General features: G+C 48.9%; 1 protein-coding gene across 2 annotated transcripts in view; it reads right to left on the bottom strand.

Annotated features, from left to right (window-relative positions):
* Positions 1 to 7361: 7361 nt before the first annotated feature.
* Positions 7362 to 15527, bottom strand: part of SYNPO2L (synaptopodin 2 like) — a 40123-nt gene continuing 31957 nt past the window's right edge. For both annotated transcript variants that reach the window (XM_009811800.2, XM_059821046.1), the window contains exon 4: positions 7362 to 14019. In XM_009811800.2, the coding sequence (XP_009810102.2) occupies positions 11681 to 14019 (2339 nt within the window). In that variant the 3' untranslated portion in view covers positions 7362 to 11680. The remainder of the gene's footprint in view (positions 14020 to 15527) is intronic.

The raw sequence follows: 15527 nt of genomic DNA, 5'->3' as shown, positions 1-15527 counted from the left end.
GCGTGAGCAGGTGCAGCCATAAAGCATGCGCTGCACATTCTCCTCGAGCAGACGGACATCTGCTTGGCTATATAAAAGGAGCGGGCCCTGCTTGACAGGAAAGGGGCAATGCTGCCAGGGGGCAGCAGGGATGGGACGTTATGGCCCATCTGATGGGTCATAAGACTATCAAAACAGAGGGAAATCATCTGTATGCCCCAAACGTGGACTCCCTGGGGTAAGACAGAAAGGGCTGGCCCTGGTGGGGAACCGTGCTCTTCTAGTACACCCATTCCCAAGGAGCAGTGAGGGCAAGTCCATCCCATTCTGCTGTCTTCCTTTACTAATCCAGCAGGACTGGGGAGTAGAAAACCTGCTGCATGGAATTAGTCTAGCGAAAGGAAAGGGGCAGCAGTCCTTCACTATGGACAGGGTCCAGAGCTACACTGGGACTACTGCTTTTTCAGCCACCCCACCATGGGGACGCTGCTGGAGCCTCAGTCCCCGTGCTCCCCACTATCCCGTACACAAAGCCAGGGCTACAATTATCCTTTTCTCCCCTGCGCTCTATCCCTTGGGTCAATTCCTCTGTCTTTTTCTGCATTGGTCTTTGCAGCAATCACTTCCTTGTTGCGTTTCCTCCTGCAAACCAAACCAGTCTTTACCCTCTCCAGCACCTGCTCTAAACTATTTTGCTGCCCGGTCAACTCACCTCAGGCTTGCAGTGCCAGGCTCAGACCAGCTCACGTGCCTGCCCCAGAGCTCGGCAGTGGGCTGCTTCCTCCCAGCCCGTCGCTGGGTGCTTCTGGGGAGGCTTGTCCAGCAACCCTGCTCACCCAGGGTGCCTGGGCACAGGCAAGCTCTGCCCAGCACAAAGTGCTGATGCGAAGTGCTGTGAATTTGACTCCTGAAGGCTGCTCGCACAGGCATCCTGCGGTTATTAATAGCCAACGGCCCAGAGGGCAGAGTCTCAGATAGCACCGCTGCCAGCCCTGAGGAGAGGGGAAAGGAAAAGGTTGCTCCTCAGGCCTCCTGCAGTCACTGCCTCAGTTCCCAGGAAGACCAGGCACTCCATAGGTGCCTCACTTCTTCCTCCTCTCTGTTCAAATTAATGTGCTGTTCCCCTTCCTCCTCCTATTGCATTTTAATGCAATTCATAAAACCTTCTCAATATCCTGTTTGTCAGTAATGTCTCAAAAGCTCTCTTGGGTCTTGCTCTGTTTTACACCCTCCTTCTGCCCCCTCCTCACTCCATCATTCAACGCAGTGTCCTCTAGGCTCTCATACATAATTCCTAAAATGCCAGGCATTCAAATAATACATCAGAAAGCACAGAAGAAAAATAATTGCATGCATGAAGCAAGAACTAGTAGGAAAGCCACAAAGTCTAGAAAGCTATTTACAGAGTTCTAGGAAGTAGCCGTGTAATGTGTATGGGAAACCCAGCAGAATCAAATAGCCAGGAAACTAATTTCCTGATTCATGACAGAAATAGGGTTGATTGCTTGCATTTGGTACAGCTTTGTATATGCAAATGACTCCCCTTCTTTAACTCCTGTTCATTATGAGGCAACTCTCCCTGTTCTTTCCCCCATACCCAGTTGGGTTCTGGTTCTAGGATGAAGGGAACTTACGTCATTTTACTGGATTACTCAAAGATGCACATACCTTTCAGCTTCTGTGTAAAGCAGAAATCCTACAGAAAGCATTGTCTTCCTATTTCACATTGGATCAAAATCAAGTTGTCCACTGAATAAACCTAGAGTCTAGTGGGGGATAAAATAAAACCACAGCTGTGATTGTAGTAGATAATCATCTGCACAGAGAATTGCAAGCAAAGTTGATATAAAGAAACATCAGGAGACAGTCACTTTCCCTTTTTCCTAGATTTTGCAGTGTTGTTTTTGCTTGCACCAAATGCATATAAAACTTCCCAGTGTGGTAAGTGGGTTGAAAGCATAAATCGTTAATCCCCAGTACTGTTTGGAAGATCCTGTATAAGACTGCTGTAACATACCTATGGGCAACAATCAGCCTTTATACCCTGCTTGGAGTCAGGGCATGTATGACAATCTCCTGGCCTAAAGTTTCCCATTTTCCTCTCACTTGCATCCATATAACCGCTACATATACCTCACATTGTGCCTACAGCACAGCTCTTATTCTCCCTCATTCATACCTGCTGTAACACCATGCTGTAAGCTTTCCATTATCCAAAAGAGTCCTGTGTCCTTCACTGAGCCCAGCAGATACACCGGAATGATCTGTGCGGGCTGGATGACTCAGATCCTGCCCCCACACTCCCATGCTGGTGATCTGGGAGTAACTCCCCTGAGCTGTGTGAGCGTAAAACAGGTATAGGCGATAGCACAATTGAACTCTAAACACCCACTCCCTGCTGTGGGCACCATCACAGAGCTTCATGTCTGGTGAAGGCGTTTACATCTACACAAAGCTGGAGGGTGTCAAATACTACTATTACAACTGACCATCTGTCCACACTTCACACCCACTCTACACAAGTGCAAGCGGCCACAGAGGAGCAGGTCTCTTGGTGTTGGCCAAGCCCTGCTCACTGCAGGTTGTACAAAGAGGAATATTTTTTCACCACATATATTTCTCTTGGATTGGTTTAGCACCATGCTGGGCATTTGCCCAGAGTGCCCACCAGTGCCTGCTGTGAAGTCCATTTGTGCTCTTTGAAATACTGCTCTCCTATTCAACTTTCCTGCATTCTAAACCCTATTTATGGAGGGAGCTATTGCCTGTCACAAAGTGATGGCATGGGGGGGGGCATAGTGAAAACACACAATGTGCTGCTGTATTGCTTAAAATCAGCAGCCCTTTCCCAAAGGCATGAGGTACAATTACCTCTTAATTTTAAGAAGTTTCTAGCCCCATTTCCATAATCATGTAAGAAATCAATGATGTGATTTATATTATGGGGTGAGAAGCTGAGAAATCCAGCTACCACTACATGGCACCTTCTTGCAGTCACTAGAGTGATGCTCATCTTTGCCTCCTCTCTACTTGCTTCCAGCAGCTGTTTTCAGACCAATTTATAGTTGCTGTTTTATTTCTCCAGTCATCTCCTGTGCCGTCCTGAGCACAAATTACACCTTCGGGGAACAGTTTGTGTTAGATGGATATCATGTGGAAACCTGCTGGATTTTGAGGCGTGGTGTAGCTCCAAAAGATGATATAGCAGGGAAGTATGTGGTTGCTCTTCCCTGCCACGAGCATGACCTGCTGTTCCTCTGCTTCCTCCCACCCCAAGGGTTCAGAGCTGCTCCAGCAGGCAGCTGCAGGGAGAGAGGAGCTGAGCAGGCTGGAAGGGAGGACAGTGCCCCATGGCTAGCTGGTAGTTGGAGGTGAGCAGGAAACGGATGCGAGCCCTCTTATAAAACTCAGGCGGTACTAGGGAAAAGAAATAGCAAGCAGATGAAGAGAAGGCATGGTGTGTGAGGATCTCAATCAGGATATGAGCAGGCGGGCCCAGCAATTAGGACCAGGAACAAGGCACTGACAGCAATTCAGGGTGAGCCACCTCCAGGAGACAAGACTCCGCCTCTGTGGATCCCCAACCCAAAGGGCAAGAGGCAAGCAGGGTTAGGGGCAAGGCCAAGGATCCTGAAGTCCAGCTTCAAGGACTGATGGGAATTATGGTCTGATGGGAACAAAGCATTTGTATACCAAGTCAAGGTCTCATGTGAGAAGTAGGCAGGGTGGTGAGGAACTGGAAACGAGACAGGTTGAACAGGCACATGAAGGAAAGTAAGCTAGGAGTAGAGAGTACAAGGCATGATCATTATCCAGGGCTCAGAGATAGTATCTGGAAGCTGAAATGATCAAATGGGGAGATCCCTTTGTTCCCTAGATGCTGGCGGGTAGTATTTAGGTTTCTAGACCAATCATTAGACTCCTCAGAAACTCCAGTAGCAAAATCTCAGGTTTAGACCAGCCTTTTGTCCAGGTTTTTCAGTGCTGGTGTGTCTGTGTCTGTTGTCAGGCTCAAATTCTGAAGATACTTTGGCCACCTCCACTTTGAAAGATGATCCATAGCCCTAATTCAGTGCTATGTGAAGTCCCGTTCTGTCCTTGCAACCCTGATCCTCCAGAGGTTATTTTCATCTGCATGTGCATATATACATACACTGGGTGAGACACAGGACCTAAGAGTGCAGCTGGAGTGTGCTGCACAGAGCCTCAGACTTGAACCCAGAAGGAATGTAAGAGAGGGTTTATCCATTACTATGGCACCAGGATTTATAGGGTGATTTGGATAAAGCAGTCTTGCGCCTGACAGTTATGCACCAAGGCACATCTTTAAATGAGATTCTCACCTCCTACTCTACCTTCAAATAAAATTATATGTCTCCATTTTCAGTTACCAGGCTGAGAACTAAATCCTGCTCCTTTCTTCTCTCTATGCAGTTTCTCATGAGAGATAGAAATGTCTAGTTCACTAGTCTAGAAATGTCAATGGTGGGTCTAGCAGAGACTTCACTTGTGCCCTGCCATGGTGCCAGGTTCAGCAGCTCAGTGACTTTTTCCGCTGGGAATAGTGTACCAACCTGATAAGTCTGCCACAAGTAATACAATGAACTCAGCATAGATAAGAAGTTCTGTAGGGCTCTTGCTGTAACCTTACCCACTCATGGTACTCCATGCTAAAGGTTTTAAATCATTACAAGCCTTGCTTGATGAGCTGTTTTAGTTTTGGTTGGGGGGGGGGATTTAACTAGAGTAAATTTGGTGGCTGAGTTCAATCTTTGCTTGAGTACATGGAGTTTCCGCTTCGGTCAGTGGGGTAGTACATGTGCTGCCTGTAGGACATTTCAGCACTTCAGGGAGGAGTTTTTAATCATACAAGGAACTGTCTGTATCTCACTGTGATGACCTCCTTCTGTCCAAATATACCCTTTGCTTAAGTGGCCTTAGGAACAGCCTGCACAAAGCTTTGCTTTCTCTGACTTGTATCTTAAAAATTAATTTATTTTTGCACTGCATTCTTGTGCATCTAATTTCAAATGGTCTAACTTCAAATTGTTGATGCTGCAAAATCTTTTCAAGAGCAGCAGATGAGATCTGCCTCGTTACACAGTGCTAGATGGACATAAGCAGTAGCTAAGACAGGCGTCATCAGTAGAGCTGTCTCCTGAGCACGTTTTGATCACGTGGAAGTCTAGTAAACAGCGTCAGTCTGGCAAATAGCCTTCATCATTTTAATTTTCCAAAGACAGAATTAAACCTTGACCCTGCTCCACTGTTTCCCTGGAGCCCAGAACTGATCTGTGCTGAAAGTATTCATAAGCAGTGGATTTCAACATGACTCAATCTGTTCTGAAAAAAGTTGCAAAACTCTTGATTTGGCTTTTTTTCTGGTTGTTTTTGATTTTGAAATACATCATATATAATATTTGTTATTTTAAAATATTTCATATGTGCTTAATCTCTTCCACTTTTAAACAGACATCAGGAAGACTCGTCAGTAGTTTGTAGCACCACACAGTTAATGCCAGGCTCTCTTCTGCCACTAAGTGGGCTTCATGCATGATGACATGTAGGACTGGGACAGAAATATGTAGCATTTGATCACAGAGCTGGAGTGTGTGTTGAAATAGCTGGTGTGCCCATGATGTGTTACTTGCTGGGCAGCCTGTTTGCCTGCATGCCCCACATGCTACCACCCAGGAATCCCCTCCAAGCTGCAGCAAGCCTCTCGCTGCCAAAACTCCCTGGTATGAGGTTGGCCTTCTCCTCTGGTACGTGGGACTGAGCAACAACCATATGTTAACGCCAAAAGAGGCCAGATTAGGAAGAAAGGATTCCCTAAGATTCTAAAGCCTCCAGACCTACCGCCACATCAGGCTATGCCAAAACCCCAGGTAACTCAGAGAAGAACAGTGGCAACATCTAGTGGCCGCTCAAGCTATAGGTCTTGTACTGCCTGGGAATACCCTTATTCTTCCTACTTGCCACATACTTGCCCTGCCGTGCTTTTTGCTGGACACGTCTCCTTCCATCGGGTATGATTGTTTGGGGGTAGATATCCCCACTAGGCACCTTACTATTTTCTGGTTTTAAACTACTCTCTGAGTAGCTCACTGAAGTCCAAGTTCATCCCTAGCCTGCTGCATAGCTGTTCAGTAATCCTTTGGCTTTGCTTTGGGACAGTAACCTCAGGGCTGGCTCCTGTTCCACCTCTGAAAGTCTGTTTGTCTGGCTCCTTCTGAAAGGATCTGCTGTGAGAAGAAATGACTCTCACTTGATAAGGTTGTAGAGGTTAACAGGGAATTTAATCAGAGCTCTGGACACAGCAACTGCAATGTGTCAAACCATCTGGAGTAGCTCATAATCCTACTATGTCAGCTTTATTAAGCAAAACAAGATGCAGTCCTAATCTGCAGCCTGTGCATCTTTAGACTTATTTCTTTGGGTGCTGTGCTTCTGGTTGGACAGAAGCTCAGGTTTGGCATCAGCAAACATTGCTGCCCCTTTGTGAGTTTCCTGTCCACAAATGAATCAGAAATATACTGGATATTCCCAAGACCCACCTCCAGATCACTGCATAAGGGACCCATCCTTGTAATTAACCTGGAAAACATCCACAAAATAATACCTGGACAAGTGTCCAGAGTCTGCAATCTGCTCCCACAGCTGACCCCAGCCTCTCCTGCAGTGCTCAGGAACTGCTGTCTCTGAGTGACATGTGCCTGGGAAAGGCGACCTGCTAATGCTTGTCCTAAACTGAGCACAATGAACCCCTCCGGAGAACCCCTCTGGACCCAGAAATTGAGTAGACTTTAACATGAATTGGTTTAGGGTTATAGTTAGGATTAGGCTTGGAGCCTGAGGATAATATGGGGTATATTTGATTTTCCGACTGATTTAGTTTTCTGATCTCTTGGTTAATATTAAGTTGAATCGTTCAATGTGAGTTTATATTTGGATTTACCAGAGCTGAAAAACCTCCACTGATGCCAGATTTACAAGCAGAGGGTAGGGTTCAGGTTAGAGCAGGCTAAGGGGCAGGGCTGGGGCAGGCCAGCTGGGGATGGCCCATAAATTTCTTCGCCCTGTCAGTTAGTGAGTGTTTTATAGCCTGTAGTACCAAAGTTTTGGATCTCACTTAAGTTTTTGCTTGCATGGGACTTTCTTAATGTATAGGGGGTTTAGAGTCCAACTTAGGTGTTTTTATTGCTGAGACATCCCATCCTTTTTTGGACTCCTTATATTCTCTTGGCCTTAGTATAAGTAGTCCTTATATTCTCTTAGCCTTAGCTAAGGCCTAGTAGCCTTAGCAGTAGCTAACTGCATGTGCTGTACACATAACAGTTCCTCCTAGGTGCCAAGCAAAGAAGGTGACAAAATGCCACATGTAAAGTGCGTATCACAAGTTTATTCTTCTGCACAAACAAATAGAAAGTGACTGTAAATTGGGGAAAAAAAAGAAAAGACAAAACAGAAAACAAAAAAAGTATTTCCATAAACAAAGATGCCAACTCTGTTCTTCTTGGGTCACATCTTCCACCAGATAGAGCACTGCTGCTGGGCTGCCATTTTCAGAGCACTGATGAGTCTCTTCTAGGAAGAGGGTCTGGTAGGGGATGCTGGATATTATAGCAGAAAGGGACCATATTCTTTCCGAGGGACAATCTTGGCTTGCACTGTGCTCATGTCTGGCGATCAGTGACTCCTCATCACACCAGTCTCTTCCGAGATTGTTCCTCTCAGCTGCTGCAGGATCTTGAGGTTATCTTTGGCAACTGTTCCCATATATTCAGAGGGAAAGGACTGATACTTCTGAAGCAAAGATCAACCCCCAGAATTGCCATAGCTGCAATGTGTAACCTGCAGCATGCTAGAGAAGAGGGATGATAGGCAGTTTTAAATCAGAGCCCAAGCAGACATCTTCAAATGCTTAACAAGGGGACACTGGGGTTCGGCCTACCACTGCAGCTTATACCTTAGCAGGTGGGAGCTAAAACTTGTCAAATAACTGTTTATGTCTGTGCTTGTTCAACAGCTGAGGAATTAGAAATTTGGACAGGCTCAAGACAAACTTATACGATTCAAAAGTATTCCTCGTAACCTCACCTGTGACCTTTCTAACAGGCCAGCCACAATATTTTCATGAGCAGATACTAGCAGAGCGGCATGAAGCCAGCAGTAGTGCAGGTTTCTTCCTTATAGCTTAGCAGATGCGTCTCAGTATTATTTCTCATCTCACACTACTTGCAGACACAGACCTTATTTGGGATATGCCACAAGCACTGTAGGCCTCATCTGCAACACCCTCTGCTTCTGCAGATCAAGTCCTGTGTCAGCATAGGATGCAGAAAAGATCAGGAGGGGCTGAGATCCATCAAACTACTTCGGCTTTGCTTCTAAACGTAGCTTTGAACCAAGGATGTTAGAAATGAAATGCAGGATCCCTAGCCTCCTGGTTCTTTTCCTTGCTCTGATGTTTAATATTCACTCTCCAATGAGACCTAACTTTTTTCATCTCCTGCCCATTACAGTATCAGAAACGATGGGCCTAATGCAGTTATTCCACTCACTTGGGTCCTGACATCTAACATTCAACAGTGTTTGGCCATCACTCCTTGGCTTGCATCAGTGTCTGCCAGAAATCTGGAGTGGGACCACTGAAATACTAACCACATGCAATCTCCCATACATGCTAAGGCCAGACCTCTCTTTTTTCCAGTGGTAAAATGAATTTCCTGAGACACTCAGGCCCTGAGAGCACTTACCTTTAGGGGCCTGAGGGAAAGGGACACTGGAGTAAGATTCAGACTTTCTGAGGTTATTTCTTCACTGTATAATTATCTTGAGCATCCTCTCGCTGGTCCACACAACCCCTCTCTACACCTGAGTTCAGTAATGCTCTCAACCTCAGCTAGCTTATCTGTCTAAGGCTAGTGGCTAAAATCACTAGCCAGTGACAGACAGCACTCCACAAGGAGGCTAGACACGAAGCCTTTGGAGCAATGCTAGTCCTTGAGTTCCTTCCCACAGCTTTCCTAGAAGAATAGAAGACTCCTCCTTCCATGTTTGGGAAGAATCACAGAGGTTCAGCTTGCTACAGCACACAGGATTTTTTTCCAGAAACACTGGCAATGCAATGCTGCAGAGGATGAGTGAGAAAGCAATCATCCAGGTTAAGTTTTGTAGCATGGCTGCTCCCCTACACCAGAGCTAAGTGGATTCTGGTGATCTGAGTTAACTCCGTGGTGACAACTTGTCCTAAGACCTCCCCTCTGGGGCTTTCCAGGAACACATACAATCACCTCATCAGTTCAGATCGGCTGCTCCTTATGTCATACAACCAGGTGCAGCACCTCTTCTGGCTCAGCCACCCCTTTGCTCATTAACTCAAGGCATTCCCAAAAGTCTTCTCTCTGTCCTCTCCCATGGCTGATAGTCTGCCAAGTGAGGTGTAAGTGCTGTCCTCCTCCCTCCTCAGCATGCTCATCCTATGTTTCAGGGCCCCCAGGAACGTGCACTGCAAACACAGGCCTGCGGAACAAGCCCAGCCAGAGTGTGAAGGATTCAAAAGCAGGACTGTGTATTACTTTTCCTTTTCTCTCATTCTCTCCCTCCCAAGCTTGTCTGGGGCTAGAGATGTTAGCTAGGCTCTCCAGCCTTCTTTTTCTTTGTGGGAGAGCACACATGCAAAATCTCCAGGTGCTCACAGAGAAGCACTTTAGAGCCTCCAACAAAAAGTAGAGCCCCCAGCTTTCGTGAAAAGAGCTACGGATTGTAAGCTCCAGCTGTGCGGAGGAAGGTTGGCTTGGCCTTAGTGTGAAACCATACTAGCTGCACTGCTTACAGACTTGCCATCAGCCCCATTTGCATGCCTTTTTTTCTCCCCAGAACCTACAGTTTTGTACATCCAAAGTTTGTGCTCAGTCCAGTCAGAGAATGGCTTCTGCTTGAAGGAGAGGAGCAAGTCTAATGAGATGGAGACATGTCTCAAGCAGAGCTATGAGACCTTCATTCTGCCTCCAGTACTCATTCCTGATGGTCTAGCAAAATGGTGGGCAACCCCTGCTCAGGAAGAGGTGGCAAGCCCCTTCCCTGCAGCTGGGGCATCTGCTGTGTTTGTGAGCTAGTGCTTCAGGAGCAATGCTTTCTTGGTGTACTTGTGGGATCACACTGTAAAAGTGGCTGCTGCAAAAGGGAGCACAGGCAGAAAGCAAATGGCAGGTGTGTGTGCAAACCAGAGCACAAATGACACACACACACACATGCACAGTCCCTACTAATATCCTGAATTCTTCCTTGGGAAAGGGAATGCTTTATTCTTGCATGCCTTTACTGTAGGGATTAAGGCTAGCCTGGGACATTTGAGGAATAACCAGTTCTGTTTCCCCAGCATCGCCAGCAAACTGAGCTCTGTATGTGTGTGAGAGTGCAGATCGTCTGGGATGCTCAGAGCACTTCAGTTCTTACCAAGTAGACCCCAAGGATACTTAAATCATTTAGTATGAAATTCTACTTGTGACTTTCTGTTTCTCTGTCCTCCATTTCCATACTGAGAGCGTCTGTAAAGGGGCTCCATTTTCCAGCTCATCACAGAGTTTTCAGCAAGTTTTATGTCATGGCCCATTGCCAATCTAGCCACACTTCTGTCCTAAACTAAACAAAAAGATGATGTGCAAATGCATATTCAGTCCTGTCTCCTTTTAAAGCCAATTGTACCTTCTTCCACACAATCCTCCGTTGTACTTACAGCATCTGTATCCTGTTCCAGTGGGACTAAAACTGCATGACCTTCCTTGCACCAACCAGCCACTGCCTGAGCTTAGCTTTGACTTTGTGTATCCTGAAAAATTGATACTTCCTTCTGCGGTTCCTCCAGCTTGTGATAGCCCCATCAAGTCCATTCAACACCCCTCTTTGGCAAACTGCTCCCAGACCTGATAGCCATGTCTAGCACCAGCTAGAATGACTCTCCCTTTTACTCCCAGCCCTGGTAACTGGAGGAATGGGCACACACGGCCACCCTCCTGTGCAGGGCACACTGCCCATGCGTGCATGCGCAAACACCCCTGCTCACTCTGCTCTCTCGCCTCCTTTCCCATGCCCCTCCAGAGGGGAGTCCGGGAGAAGTGTCCAAGGCAAAGGCCCACTTCTACTTTCACTCCCTGCTGAGTGCTGCTGTGTGCATGTGTGTGTGCGCACACAGGTGCGTATGTACAGACCGACAGGCTCAGAGAAAAGCAGTCTAATGGGGAAGCTAGGGCTTCTGTACTGCAATCCCACCTCTGACCCTTTCTTCCTGGAAAGCTCTTGCCCCCCAGTCTCCCTCCATTCAGGTGTGACTCCAAAGACCTTGGCAAAGGAAAGTCACTACCACCTACAAGTCCTCACGTGAGACAACCCCTGCCATTCACCCCCTCCAGAGGTGGGTTTTGCTGCTGCGTGCAAGTTCCCAGTCTCTGTGTACCACACACGCGCCCTCTCTCCACATTCTTCTTCCTGCTGTAGCCACAGCCAGTAAGCCTTGCCATGAAGCTGCCCATCTCAGACCTAGGGGAGGCTGGGGGAGAGGGTGGTGCAGAAGGGGCATAATTTTTTTTTTCTCTTTTCTTCATTTTGTGTCACTCATCCCAATGTACTGAGCTGACATGAAAAACAAAATGAGCACTACCTCTGCGGGGCCACGGACGGGATGGGAGGGGTGCCTGCCTCAGTGGTGGCCAAAGCTCGGCCTCCACACATTGGCCTGCATCCCTGTTCTTGCTGCTGAGAATTTGGGCCTGGCCACCTGAAACCGAGAGGCCAAGGCTGGGTTTGGAGAAGGCCCCTGGCCTGCCGGACCAGGCTCTGGGGAGCTCTGGTATGGCTTAGGGGACTGGCTGAGCTCCACCTGGAAGGGCGCCGGTGTAGCAGGGGCAGAAGAGGCCGTTTCTGTTCTCCACACTGGCTCATCCAATGTGGTAGCTGAGCGGGGCACAAGCACGGTGGGTGCCAGGCTGCTGGAGGCTGGCATGGGAGCCGGAGTGGAGAAGCGACGAATCTCCTGGGTCTTGGCTGTTTTCACGGGGACCTGCTTGGCTGCCGTGAAGGATGAGCTAGCCTGCGGGGCTGGCTGACCAGGAGACTCCTGAATGCTGGGGCTTGGGGGATCCCCAAAACAGAACATGGCTGACTTTAATTGATAGGGCTGGTGGTGCATTAAATCAATGACCTTGATCCCTGATTTCTGGCCAGGTGCCTTTTTCACCTTGCTCTCTGCTTTGCTAGCCTGAGATTTGCTGGCCGCCAGGGGATAGAAAGGAGAATGCATTGGGTTGTAAGCTATTGGAGGGGGAGCCCGGATGTTGGGTGAGTATTTCCAGGATGAGGGCAGAGAAGGGGAAGGAGAGGGGGTCCTGGGCTTGGACTCTGGCTTCGGTGTTGTCTCCACCACAAATTTGTCCATGCGGCTCTGGCGTTTGGCAAAGAGCTCTGCCCCCTTGCCTTTAAGCTGAGGCATGTCCTGGGCCCCATTTACCAGTCCAGCACCTTGCTGCTGAGGCTTAGGAGCCACTGGAGGTGGGGTCTTGAACTTGCGGCCGGAGGACTGCATGAAGTTGCAGGCCTCAGCACCCAGGCTGAGGAAGTCCTCCTCAGGTCCAGACTCAAAGCCTGCCCCGGGGTGGTCACCTTTCGGTTTCTCATCCAGGTTCTGCACCAGAGACAGGAGCTCAGGGTTGGGTGAATTCTTCTTCTTCTCCTCAATCTTGCTGAACATGGGTTTCTTGTTGCCCCGCCGGCGAGCCTCCTGCAGAATGCCTGTGCGGGGTGCCGGCACAGCAATCCTCTGCTCCCTGGAGGTTAAGGTTTCAGAAGGAGCTCGTGGCATTGCTGGTGAGACAGCAGGAGAAGGCTGCTTTGGCATGGGGGAACTGCTTATTGTGTGCTGTGAAGGTGCTGGACTAATATACAAAGAAGAAGAGGCTGTTCCAGGGACTTGTGGCTGGGATGCTGCGGAGGCCACCTCCCCTCCTGGCTTTGAGGGACTTGACAGAAAGATAGAGGTGGTGGATGTCCGGGCAGTGTTGGCAGAAGGCTTAGTTTCTGGAGCACTTCCTCCCCCTTTTGGCTGTGACTCTAGTGGTGTTGTTGGCCTTCCTGGTGCAGGAATATACAGAGATGTGGAGGAGCTGACTGGACTGCGGTGTGTTGGCACTGGTGCATTGGCAGGTGTTCCTGGAGCCAGAGGCGAGACAGTGGGAACCGCTGTGCTTTGCCCACCCAGACTTTCACTAGTTTTTTTGGGTGCAGATGGCCTGAAGATGACAGAGGATGTTGCTGGGCGTTGGCCAGAAAAGCCAGGAGTAAAGGGCCGTGCAGACCTATTGAACATGCTCGTTGTGCTTGCGGAGAAGGGGTCTGGGGTGCTTGGGGGAGGCAGGAAGAAAGTGGGGCTAGGGGGTGCCAGGAGCTGAGCGGGGAGGATGGCTGGCTGCTTGCTGGGCACTTGCACGCCTTCCAGGTGGATGCTGAGGGGCACGCTGTCTGCCTTCTGTGGCACAGGCATGTCTCCGTTCACCGTGCCCTGCTGTGGCTGGGCAGCTGGGGCAAGCTGGGAGCCCTTCTGCGCTGGGACTTTCTCGACTGTGTACTTCCCAGCCCGTTCCCTCTGCTGCTCAAATAATCGTGCTCCTTTACCTGAGGCTTCACTCAAACCTTTTTGCTTCTCTTCCTTCTGTTCAGAGTCAGACTTGGCCTTTTCAATGTCCAGGTAAGTGTTGTCCCAGTCCGAGTGATTAGTTAGGCTTCGGGCATCAGAGAAACCTTCCTCATCAAATTCAGACTCACTAGTTGGAAAAACTCCGTCTTCCTCCTCGTAGGAGCGGTCTTCGTCGACACTCCCAAAGCTTACCAATGTATATTTCTTAGCCCTCTGCCTGCGCTTCTTGAACATCAGCACCCCCTTGGAGTGGGGGTTGGGTGCGTCTGTCAGCAGGGATGCAATGGTTCTGCACTTGGTTTTGGCTTCTTTCACGTTCTTCTCTTGGATGCTCTCGTGGCGGTGGAGCTCTGCAAGAGACAAAAAGAGGCAAGCTCAGAGCTCAGCAAGAGGCTGGGTGCACAAAGATGGACAGGGATACGGCTATAGGTATTCTAGTGCCCATACGAGGGAACACACTGTCACCCCCTGCCCCTCTTTTTCTTTCTTACCTTTGTTGATAGTGTCTTTAGGAACTGCTGATAGAAACCCAGTTTGCTCTTCCTCTGCAAACACAATAGAATTCCATGCAGGTGTGGGGAGGGAACTCCCCCCACTCTGACGGATGGTCTCTGTTTCCTGGTCAGACCTGGGATTTCCTATATCTGCAGCATGTGGCCAAGAGTCCCAGGCTGTATCTCACAGCATTTTTACAGTGCATGCCCTTGCTCCTGGGAATTTTTACCATTTACTTATCACCCTGAAGGTGGAGCCCTGCTTTTGTAGACCTTCCTTCTACGATACCGAGAATTCCCAGGAGCAAGCAATCCCTCTGGCCCTGAGAGTTTGGGAAGCAGCCGCTGCTACTGTTAGCGTGTGTGCAATGGCAGAGGTGCACTGCAGGCACAGCCGGGCTGCTGCTGCTCTGGGCCCTGCAGTGCCAGCTACAGAGTCGGAGTGTCTTCCAGCAGCACTGTGTGTAGGGCTGTTCGCTGCTCTCCGCAGCGGCCCTGCAACAGCAGGAGGCACGTTTTCATCCTTGCGGCAGTCCCTTGCCTGTGCCCCATGCCCAGCAAGGAAGAAGAGCATTTGCTCCTGAGCAAGAATCCCAGACCTCCACAACTGATCAGCCAGGCCAGAAGGAATCCACTTAGCCAGGCTTGCTTGGAAAAGCCAACACCTGTTGGGACACTGGCATGAAATTGTGGGATAATCATTTTCCACCTGCTCTGCCAGCCCAGTGGTCAGTAAAGCCCCAGGGAGGAACGTTGTGTTCTCTGCCCTGCGTGCAGGGGACGCAGGGGGTGAACAAGATTCAACAGTAAAACCAAACTCAGCTGCCCTAAGGAAGGTATGGACATGCCTTGAATCAGTGTTCAAGTGACAGAAATCAGTGCTAACCTTGTACAGAAAAAAAAGAACATACCTAAAATGTAGACTAATTTCTGATTTCTTTCATTTCATCCTTTTCCTTAATCCCATTGTCTTTTTCCCAGCATGACAGTACAGATGAAACATCCATTCACTGCCTGCATCTAATAATTTATCAAAAAACTATGTAGCACCTTGTCCAGCCCTGACATTCTCCAGAAAGAGGTACAAAATTATGCCCTGTGGAAGGGAGAGGAGAGGAGAGGAGAGGAGAGGAGAGGAGAGGAGAGGAGAGGAGAGGAGAGGAGAGGAGAGGAGAGGAGAGCGGAGAGCTGCAGGCAGTGCTGGGGACAGTGTTAGCTAAGGAGAGGACGCAAGCTGCTTAGTCCTCTTGGGATCTCACTTCTGACCATTTTATCACAGAGCATTCATTCAATGGGGATCTGCTAATGTGGCAAAGCTACCTGCAGTGGGGGACAAGAAGCTTAGCTAGGAAGGATACTAGTTT

Source organism: Gavia stellata, chromosome 9 (genome assembly GCF_030936135.1).
Source record: "Gavia stellata isolate bGavSte3 chromosome 9, bGavSte3.hap2, whole genome shotgun sequence".
Classification (NCBI taxonomy): domain Eukaryota; kingdom Metazoa; phylum Chordata; class Aves; order Gaviiformes; family Gaviidae; genus Gavia; species Gavia stellata.
This window is presented reverse-complemented; position numbering and strand designations above follow the sequence as displayed.